Below are 11,322 nucleotides of genomic sequence, written 5' to 3'. Positions count from 1 at the left end.
AAGTGGTCCAAACAAAACTGGCTGGATAGCTGCTGGTGCCACCAAGAAGGCTAGAACCAAATTAGAATTATACTAGAATAAATTAATTTTTCCTCCAGTCGATTTGGAAATATTTCTCTGTCTGTTATTAAAATATATTTGATGATCTGAAACATTTAAGTGTTGAAAAAAAGAAATCTGTACAAGGAAAGCAATTTTTCATGGTGTTAAATGTAAAAAAAAAAAAAAAAGAAAGAAATCAGCAGCAATAAAATGAAGGATTAGGAAACAAAGTACATTTTGTAGGTTTTGAAATGCTTTTTGTGTAAAAAAAAAAAAAAAAAAAAAAACGGGCTGTAGTTTTAGTGTTTTTTTTTACATTTAACTTGTTTTGACTTGGTGTAAAAAAGACTTTAAGGCACAATGACATCCTAGAATTATTTAGAAAAAATAAATTCAGTTATTAGGAAATGTCAGTCAATCTGGGTTCTGTGGTGTTACAGAAAAATTAAATATTAAAAAAGTGAATGAGACTTTTGCACATGGATCCTTCAAAGACAATACATGGAAACAAAAGTGAAGACATCAAACAGACAGTGAGCATTTTCACTTGAATGTTAGAGAAAAAGCTTAATTTTTCAGGCTCACAGATCAGACTCCATGGTGGAAAAGCATGTCTGAGCATACAAACTAACATGTTTTAAAAAAGCAAACAGAACACCAATCTTCGCATGTTCAGAAAAGGCAGTTTCATGAACTGCTGAAGAAACCGTTTCTGCCAGATGAGCGGTCAGTCCATTCTGAAGGACTGGCGATCTCAATAGGGTCAATCTGAGGAAAGACCACAAAACACAGCCTCTGGCCCACTGATGTAGCCCAAGCTGGAGAGAAACAGGTCACAGAGTTTCATGTTAGCTACACTGGATAGAGCAACAGTTAAATGTTTTAGTTTCCAGAAACCCACCAGTAAAGTTGTAGACACACTTTGGTTTTACTTTCCAGAGGACACCAAGGAAATAGACGGGCACACCAGTAAGCATGATTACCAAACCAACACCACAGACGACTGGCTCTGAGTACAGGCTAAATCCAAGAAGCAATGCCCAGAACATCAGATAGGAAACAGGAACTAGGAGGTTTACCTGGGGGAGCATACACACATTTATTAAGGTCTTCTTGTATCAGCAGAAGACAAAGATACTTGCAAAGATGGTGAAATTGGTTGGACCTCACGATTAAGTAAGAATTAGAGCTACATGTTGTCATTCTGTATATCCTCATGTGAGTTTGTGTTTTTTACAAAGCAAACCTCTAGATAACACTTTTCTAAATTAGCTTCTACATATAGAACAGAAAAAAAATAGTCAGGAATCTTTGAAGCCTGGATCTTATAAGATGTTTTGACTGGTAATTTGTACATACATTGTTCCCCCCGATGATGTCAAGTGAGGAGAAACATGTTTTTCAAAGAGACATGCAGGTTGAACTTAAATCTGCAAGAGGCATGAATATTCATGAGCTTAAAGGTATAGAAGATGATATTTTATTTCCGGATGGATCATCTAAATAAGTGGTCCTCCTAATTGTCAATCATTCTCGTCCAATCAGGTCCTATGTGCTCGTTCCGTTAGCTATCTTTTTCTGCACATGCGCACCTTTAGCCGCATATGTGTGGTGAGCGACGGTTTCAGACAGTTATTGAAGCTCACCTTTCTAACTGCGGTTCTTTAAAAATGGCCAAGGTTTCGTAAGAGAAAATTTTCGCAAGGCCTCAGAAGAGGCAGATATATCTCGGAATGCTTTGCGCAGAGAGCTCTCCTTGCAAAGCATTATGGGATTTGCTGTCACAGCAGCCCCTGTCGCCAAAGGCTGTCACTACATGACAGCTGTGACTAATGACAAAGGCACAGGCATTGCGCATTGAAGGAGGAGTTACATTAACAGCGAAGCAAAAGCAGTAATTAAGGTCAATTAACTGAGTTTGGTTCAAATCCAGCCTGTGGTCCTTTGCAGCATGTCTTACTCATACCCCCTTTCCTGTTAGCCTACTTTAAAAAAAACGAGCCACTAGTGCCGTAAAAAAGAAAAAGAAAAGTGTCTACAAAGTGTACGAAAAGAAGAGGCAGAAGAAGAGGCAGATATGTCCTGGAATGCTATGTGTGGAGAGCTCTCCTTGCAAAGCATTATGGGATTTGCTGTCACAGCGGCCTACTGTTGCCATAGGCCAGGCATCCCCAAAGTCGGTCCTCGAGTGCCGCTGTCCTGCAAGTTTTAGAGGTTTCCTTGCTCCAGCACAGATGATTTATATTGATAGTTGATTAACAGGCTTTTGCTGAACTGCAATCTTCATAATCAGCTGTGCTAAAGCAGAGAAACCTCTAAAACCTGAAGGACAGCGGCCTCGAGGGCCGACTTTGGGGATGCCTGCTATAGGCTGTCACTACCCGACAGCGGCGACTAATAACAAAGAGAGCTATGAGAACAGCAACTTTTAAACATATTATGCATGAGAAGAAATGGGCTCGTGCATGCTCTCGCATGCACATTTCTTTTTTTATATTTGAAAAAAAAAAATTTGCGAAAATCCTCCACAATACCTTTAACTCTACATTCAAAAATCCATCCAACCCATTTCTGTTCAGTCATTACAAGTTTGTGACTACTTCCTTATTGAGTTGTTTTTATTATACCTTAATAGGACGATATAAGTTAGGTTTCTTCCACCGATAGAACAGCAGACCTGCTATAGTGACACCATATGACAAATAGTTGATAAAGGAGACGTAGTTGATCAGGTTGTGTGTTTCTCCGATGCACAGTATAACAATTGTGGCCGCACACTGTGAAAAAACAACAGGAGTAGTTTATTTATTCTGACTAAAAGAAATTAACAATATGGTGAAAGTTCAGTTTATCAGTTTAATGACAATGCAGAAAATGTGGTTTTATATGAAATGTAACCAATGAATGAATGAATAAAAAAGAATTAAGCACAAAATAGTATGTAGATGGAAAACCTCCATTTAAAAAAATGGAAACCAGCTCCAATTTGACCTCTTAGTTGTATAGGTGCATTCATCACGTGGAAGATCGAAGGTGTATTTCATCAATTTCTACAAAACAAACCTGACAATCTACCTAAAAAAACATACATTCCCGTCTCAGTTTGCTCCCACCTCATCCATTGCTTTCATTCCAATTGCCAAGTTCTCAGCTCACACTAACTCTTTACAAATTATTTCCCTAATCTCCAGATCCAACAGACTACCTGTTGGATTACAACAACCTCTTTTCATACCCAAATTGGCCAGACATTATCATCCACTGGACTCCTGGTCTCTCCAGGCATGACCACCATTTTTACCATTGTCAATAGGTACTGCCATCTAATAACATCTAACACCTCTTCGAAAGTTACCTTCTGCTTTCCAGACAGCCCAGCTCCTAGTAAATCAGGCTTTCTGGATACTCTGCATAACCCAAGATATGCTCCCTGATCATGGACTTCACCACATGGATGCATCACCTCAAATGTATCAGCCACACCAAGAGACTGAATCAAGACCTGGAATCCACTCTCAGATGTTAAAAATCCACTAACCCATCTGAATGTGGTGTGAGTTTCTACATTGGGTGGAGTGCACCCATACACACTCCTATGTCTGCAGCTACAGGTCTGTCTCCATTCAAAAGCTCCATGGGTTATCAACCACCACTTTTTTCAATACATGAGAAAGAAATATCCATCAGTTCTGTCCAACTTCTGTGCTTTCCAATACACAGCAGACCAGGATTGCTAGAATGCAAACAGAAAATGGATTCCAGCACCACAGTATTCTCCTTTTAACCTGGAGAATACTGCGGTGCAGGAATCCTCCGGAGACATTCCTATGAAATAGATTTTCAAGAATCACGTCCCTCATTACATTGGTCCACATAAAATTTAACCTTTGGACAGCTCTACTGTAGTCAGTCTTCGCCAACCATCCAGCCATCCTCCGTTTTCACCTCACTTTTCACCCACAGACACACACACATTGTTCAGAATCTGTGAAGAACGTTTTGACCACTGGGTCAAAACGGGAGCCACCTCCAAGGGTGGTGGAGAATGACAGAGCTAAGATCCTGTGGGAATTCCAGATACAAACAAACAAAATGGTTATGGCCAACCAACCAGACATTTTGATCACTGGACAGCCGCAGTGATGGATATAGACATCCCAAATGATGGAAACATCAGGGAGAAAGAACATGAGAAATTAGTAAAATACCAAGGACTCAGGGAAGTACTAGAAAGGGCCTGGAAGGGGAAGGCATCTGTAGTGCCAGTGGTCATCGGAGCACTGGTCATCAGACCTAGGCAGTAACCTCTGCACTGGAGAAGTGGCTTCAAGAAACACCTGGAGTAACATCCAAGATCTCGGTCCAGAAATGTTCTAGGGACAGCTAAGATACTGTGAAGAAGCTCCCAGGCCTCTGGTAGGGGACCATAGGAACCACCCATCCCACCCCGGAATACAAGGGGCAAGTGAGAAAGTATTTCTTTAGATATACTTGTCGTCTTCAGCTCAATGACACTGCTGTTGGGACCAGGTCGCAGGGACAGCAGTCTAGACTTCCAGACTTCCCTCTCCCCACACACCACCTCCAGCCATTCCCTCCTCTGGGGTAAGCCCAAAGCACTGCAAGGCCATTCCAGGCAGCGAACAAATCTGCAGCATAAGTTATACTTATGAGGTGTACCCAGGAAAGTGGCTGGTGAATGTATATGGATGCAGATGAGCGCAGTTTATGTACAAAAAGTTATTACTGGACATGCAAACTGAGAAACATTCACTGAAACTTATAATGTGACTGTGTTACTATACATACGCAAACGAGGAGGGCAGGGATGGGCGTACATTTCTTGTAGTGTATCATAGCAAGCAGGCTGGGTAGATGGCCCTCTCTGGCTCCTGAGAAACACAACCTACAAAATCACACAGACCATCAGCCGCTGTGGTTAAGGAGAAGTCAGGCATCAGAAGTCAGATTAGGTTGAGAATGCAGTGAAACGGACCTTGAAGAAGTAAACAGGTAACCATTGATTCCCCCAAAGGTGGACAGAGCCACTGAAATCGGCATAATAATAGCGAAGACTCCAAGCAGCTTTTCACCAAATGTCTGAGTAGAAAAACAGCAATTAGGGAAACCTGGAGAGCGAGCAGGAGAGTTGCTATGAGCCTCACAGGATTACAAAATTTTTTGTATATTGTTTAGAAAATCGCCAAGTTTCTTAAACAATGTTTATCAAACACATTTAAAGATAAAAAATTTTTAAGTATTTTCTAAAGGACAGATGTATCCTGATATGCAGAGATTTAGGAATGTTTACAGATCTATTTGATAATTTGGTTTATTAAGCATTAATAACTGAATAAGTTTAAACTGATGTGATTATCTTCTTATTAGGAAAACACTTGTTAAATGTCTAAACAGTCACTTCTGACACCACATAAGAACAAAATATGTGCCATTTTGTGTTGCAAAAAAAATAACAATTCTTATAAACTAACAATACTTATCTTTCCCAATAGTAAAATATTACTACTTCCATATCTAGTTGGTTCGAATTGAGGCTTCTTGAATGTACCCTCCTTTTGATAGGGGATCCAAATTCTAACTGGTACCTATATTTGTACAAGACCCCCAACTTAAATGTTGCTGCATGTTATTCTGAGTGTGGATATTTAATAAGATTAAGGATTACTAAAGCTTGTGTAATTCAGTACATACTACTGTCAAATATTTTCTGGTCAGCTCACATTGAACTGCTTGCCTGTTTCTGGCCATGTTGTTTATCAGGACAGCACAATTGTGTTATTTTAGCAATAGCATGCATACTCAGCTTCTAAAATTATAAGTTCAGTTGTTGCTAAGCTACAAATACAATCGAAACAACACTTTAATTCATCTTTTGTAATATCCATTGATTTGACCATCAAGCTCACTATACTCACTATTATACTTCCACCTGTTTTAACAGTTTGTTAGTTGCTCTGCAAAAGAAGGCAAAACTTTGTATCTGTTCTGTACAGATGCAATGGATGCATACCATTCTCTTGGCAAATCGGATCATCATTTTTTTTCTCTGATAAATTTATGAGTCAGTCTGCTATTAAAAAAGCAGTGAAAAGATAGTCACAAGTAACCCAAGACATTGTTATATATTATAATTCTACTCCAAGGAATTTGAGTCACATATTTTGTTATAGTATACCAAGAACGGTTGTCATTTCTTTTGAAACTGTTAATTTGGTTTTTGGAGTGTACGTCTTTTTACTTTAACTGGAGAAATTACCAAACATCATGCACCCAGAGTGAATGTTTTGTGGGTGTGGGGGCTCTTCAATTTGAAAAAAAAAAAAAAAAATGGTGTGCTAATATTGTAGAGAATTTTATCAGTTCAAATTGACTTTTTGAAATTTAATCACTCCCAAAAAATGTATTGAACATATCCAACAAGATTATGACCACTCTGGGACATGAGCAATTTAGATAATCAGTAAGTGATTTAAGTCCTTAAATTGAAATAATTTTGCCTAACATCTCTGCAATTGGGTCCTCAACCAACCTCCATCTAATGTGACACATAGGGTTTCCCCCTGTCCTTAGCACTACTAGCTTTGGTCATTGCTGGGACAGTACCTTGAATCAAGCGATCTGGCCTACTGGGCTCCAATAAGCCTTAAAAATATATATAAATATTAAGGGGTGTCCTTGGCATTACCACCAGCATGCATGCTTCAATATTGCTAAAAGCTGAGCTAACTGCCAAGTCCTGGCCACCACTACTTAGCCCCACGCCTCAGGGTTTCTTGGCTTCAACTACTTTGTTGGCATTTGCTGGCATATGTCTGGGGCCGAGGTTCAGTTTTTAAAACTGGATGAGTGACACATTAATTTGATCGTTTCTGGCAAACTAAAGGAATGCCTTAAAACCTTTATTTTAAAATCACTGATGGGTGACATTACTCACAACAGCAACAGCATTGGAGGAAAGCAGCTCCTCAGGTGACATGGAGGAAAAGTAGGCGATGTTGGTGAGTGTGTACACAAAAGTCACCAATGGAATGGAGATGTAGATGGCACGAGGTAGATTCCTTACCGGGTCCACACCATGCAAAGATGATACAGTTAATAGAAAAAATAAATAAATAAACTTAAGCATGCAAAAAACAAGCACATAGAAGGTATATAAAGATGATGATTACCTGATAAATAGCATCATGCAACTATCTTCACGTCTTTAAGAGTTTTGCCCTTTTTATTATCTTTCATTGTATTATTTGAACTGCTTTATGAATTAGGTTATTGTTACTGGTAATGTGCATTTACCATAAGATTAGACTGACCAACATTACACATTTTCTTTCTGTGTTTTTGTCACATTTACATAAATTGTTTATGGAGTCAAGTGTGCCAAACAAGTAGTGCTAAAGAAAACAAAAAAAAAGGTGAGATGATAAAATGTAATTGAAGCTACAAATATTCACCGTCTGGGTTCAACCACTTCTTCTGTTACATAGTTGAGGAAATTCCAGCCACTAAAGGCGAAGGATGCCTGCAGGAAGGCCAGAGCGATCTGTCCAATGGATGGTATCCTGTTTATTGAAAAGGCAACCTGAGGAGTCAGTGCCTCATAGTTTCCTATCAAAAAACAACACTAGTTTATTTGGAGCTTTAAATCCTGTCTATGCAGAAAAAAGAGGTACCAAAAGTGAAAGATTTACCTTTACTGATCTGGACCAGACCCACAACAATGATAAGGCCCAAGGCCATAAGTTTTCCCACTGTGAAAATATCTTGGATCCTGGTAGCCATACGGACACTACAGCAGTTCACCCAGGTCAGCAATACTGAAAGACACATTTATTTAGGACCATTATTATACATTTTTAAGTTCTATCATATATATTTTATCCTTTATCCTTCACTTTTTTTTTTTCTTCACGTGTATGCACAGAAATACGTTTTTAACATATTGATTTTGGGACCAGATCTACAAACATTCTTCAGTAAGATGGTTAAATAAGTACTTTTATTTTGAAAAATCTCTCAGATACCTTTTCATGGTATCTAATAATGGAAACTTGGGGGTAAGGGGCTGGTGTATATTTTCAGTCAACCCCAGAGGGATTCAGGAGCAATTTCTGCCTAAAAAGATACAACTGACATACATCAAGAACAGCTCCACATTTACCAGGTCAACATGTAACCGTTTGGCACCATTTGTAAAAGTAAGAGATAAAATAATATTTTTCCAGTGGAACCACTAGCCATCTTTAATTATTTCTGATTTAGTCATTACTTAAAGTTATAGAAGACGATCTTTTATTTCCAGGTGGATCATCTAAATAAGTGATCCTCCTAATTATCATTCATCATGGTGAAATGTTTACATAAGGTCATCCTATGTGCTCATCACATTAGTTGTCTTTTTTGCACATGCGCACTTTCAGGTGCATATTTGTGGTGAGCTACGGTTTCAGACAGTCATTGAAGCTCACATTTCTCACCGCGGTTCTTTGAAAATGGCAGAGGTTTCGTAAGAGAAAAGTTTCGTAAGGCCTCGGAAGTGGCAGATTGCACAGGCACCACGCAGTGAAGGAGGACTTACGTGAACAGTGGAGCAAAAAGCAGTGATCATCTTTCTAAACGGTCAGATAACTGAGTTTGCTCTAAAGTCCAGTATATAGTTTCCGTTGTATGTTGACATGGTAAGCTTTAAACAGGGGGTGCATCGGGAGAAATGGGTTCGTGTACGCTCTTGCATGCTAATTTTTTTTTTAAGTGGAGAAGGCAGGTCTTTTAAAAAATCCTCCACAATACATTTAAACAAGAAAAAAAAAATAACTTTTTTTTAGCTTAACCTAAAGATATTTTTCAAATTAGAAAAAACAAAACAACCTAAGAGTGCTTTTGAAGAGTTGTTGATTTCCTTGGTAGGGTCCTTCTGCCTATCACAGAGCTTTTTGTTATCTCATTTAACCCATAGACACAGAGGTTTTACACTTGAATACTGCTTTTATGGGCTGCTCTGTGGAGCAGTGGGTGGCACTGCTGCCTTGCAGCAAGAAGGTTCTGGGTTTGATTCCTGGCCCGGGTCTTTCTGCTTAGAGTTTGCATGTTCTCCCTGAGCATGCATGGGTTCTCTCCAGGTACTCCGGCTTCCTCCCACAGCCCAAAAACATGACTGTTAGGTTAATTGGTTTCTCTAAATTCTCCCTTGGTGTGAGCGTGAATGGTTGTTTGTCTCTGTGGTGCCCTGCGATGGACACGGGACCTCTCCAAGGTGTACCCAGCCTATCACCAGTTGACACATGGAGAAAGGCACTAGCACCCCTCGTGACCCCACTTGGAATTAAGCATGATGGAATGGATGGATGGATACTGCTTTTATAACCGTGTTACACACGGAAACTGTAACATCTAACAATGACAAAAAAAAAAGGCATAGAATAGGTTTGTCTCATGGTTTGCACCTTCACAGGTGTAGCTCATGAGACTCATCTCCTGGGCTGTTTAAGAGATACAAGCCATTAGTCACTCTTGACTGGAGCGTTGACATCATATGCTAACGTCCAGTCCCCCAGAGCGCTAAGTTCTTCTTTGTGAGCTTTAAGTAACACTGTTGTGTCTACTTTATCTCTGAGAGCCTCCACTTTGGAAATAGTGGTGATCTAGCAAGTCAGTCCTCATACTCATGAGTGTTCCCTCTAGGTTTCACCGTCTCACAACTGGTAAGCACTACTCTTGCACTATCCGCACACCCACGCATTATCAAGCCGTCTTTTCTCATAGTTTGAACAGTCCTAGCAGAAGAACCTTCTTGTTCCCACAGATCTACAATTACAAACCCCAGACTCCATTCACCTCTTCCTGGTGGAGAACCAACTACACTTTAAAGTAAGACAACTGACTGTTCTACCTCAGTTACCTCAACCTCAGTTTTTCTCATTAAAGCCGTTGCAGTTCAGGTCTTGAATTATTCTCCACTGTTTATGGAAAAATAATAAATTCGATCAGATTTTTGGTGTCTGTCTGAGTGTTTCTCTGCATGTGTGTCAGAAGCATAAACACAAATATGACAGAACACTAGAACACCACAGTCTCCACCACTTCAGCATCCTCAGGTTTCATTCTCTGGTGAGTCTTTTCTCCCTCACCAGATAAATTCTCCATAGGTGAAGGCACTGGTCCAGACTTTCTCCTTCAGTGCTTTCTAGTTTCTTGTATTGTATCTAGTTTCTTGTATGCCTACAGTCTTTTTCATCAAATGCTAAGAAGATAGCTTATATTATCAGGCTTCTTAATGGCAGAGCTTTAAGATGGGCTGAGGCTCATGACTCAGACTCAGTTTTCTGGTCCTGAGTATTTAGGACCCAAAGAAAGGGTCAGAGAACAGTAGCTGACTTCTCTGTTACTTTCTACACAATAGCTACTTGCCTTGGTTGGGACTCCAGAGCTTTAAAGAGTGTTTTCTTTCCTGCCTTTAGCAGTTCTGCAAAAGATGATTTAGCTCTAGTGAAAAAGCCACATTCTTTGGGTGATTTTATTGCCTTAGCCTTTCGAATGGATGTATGTCCGAGAGACAGAATAAGGGAGAGGTTGTCCCATAGATTACAGCTTCCCTATCCATCAATCCTCTATTCCTCCTCATCCGCTCTTACAAGCTAAACCTATGCAGATTGGTCCACTATAATTCATACCCAAGGAGCGACACTGTTGGGATCTGGAGGCTTGTCACCTTTCTCCACCAGAGGGAGCCTGAGATCTTCCTCCTGAGGGCGTGAGCTGACTTCTGCACACCTGTTTCCCATCTGCTCATCTGGAGGCTTTCTTAAGGAGGAGGAGGCTGACACTTCCCTGCCAGAGTGTTTGCCAGTAATGGTACCAGCAAACCTGAGCCAGCTAAATCTGATCTGTTTTCCTGATTTTTTGAGAACCTCTCTGACTCTGTGTTCTTCTGCCTCTCAGATCCTGACATATCTGGTGATCAGTCAACTCCTGGAGAAAACTCTCGCTGCCTGGAACCTGCCTGTCTGCCATCCACCTCAGCCTCCGTCTCCCCGCCTCTGCCCTCAGCCTGCCGATCAGCCTCTGGACCCTCAAGGTCCCCCCCCCCCCTGCCGGTCAGAATACCCCCTGAGCAGGTATTAACCCAAACTGCTGTTGAACAGCAAGTTTCCTGGATCCACTCTAACCGATCTGTCCTCCTCTAGTTGCTTCCCTCCCGTGACCAGCCTGACAAACCAAGACGCCGTTCACATTTCTCTGAAAACATTGTCAATAAACCCTTTA

General features: G+C 40.4%; 1 protein-coding gene across 1 annotated transcript; it reads right to left on the bottom strand.

The window, feature by feature from the left end:
- Positions 1–315: 315 nt before the first annotated feature.
- Positions 316–7,890, bottom strand: LOC119776035 (asc-type amino acid transporter 1-like). Its single transcript, XM_038274242.1, has 8 exons — positions 7,752–7,890; positions 7,515–7,668; positions 6,998–7,121; positions 5,039–5,142; positions 4,852–4,948; positions 2,670–2,819; positions 944–1,121; positions 316–860 (listed from the first exon to the last, which is right to left on the bottom strand). Exons 1-8 carry the CDS (start codon positions 7,888–7,890, stop codon positions 730–732), a joined length of 1,077 nt encoding a protein of 358 aa, XP_038130170.1. The 3' UTR covers positions 316–729.
- Between the last annotated feature and the right edge of the window lie 3,432 nt (positions 7,891–11,322).

Source organism: Cyprinodon tularosa, unplaced genomic scaffold (genome assembly GCF_016077235.1).
Source record: "Cyprinodon tularosa strain WSP-4 unplaced genomic scaffold, ASM1607723v1 ctg900, whole genome shotgun sequence".
Lineage (NCBI taxonomy): Eukaryota > Metazoa > Chordata > Actinopteri > Cyprinodontiformes > Cyprinodontidae > Cyprinodon > Cyprinodon tularosa.
The sequence above is the reverse complement of the archived record's forward strand: the minus strand, read 5'-3'. Positions and strand labels throughout refer to the sequence as shown.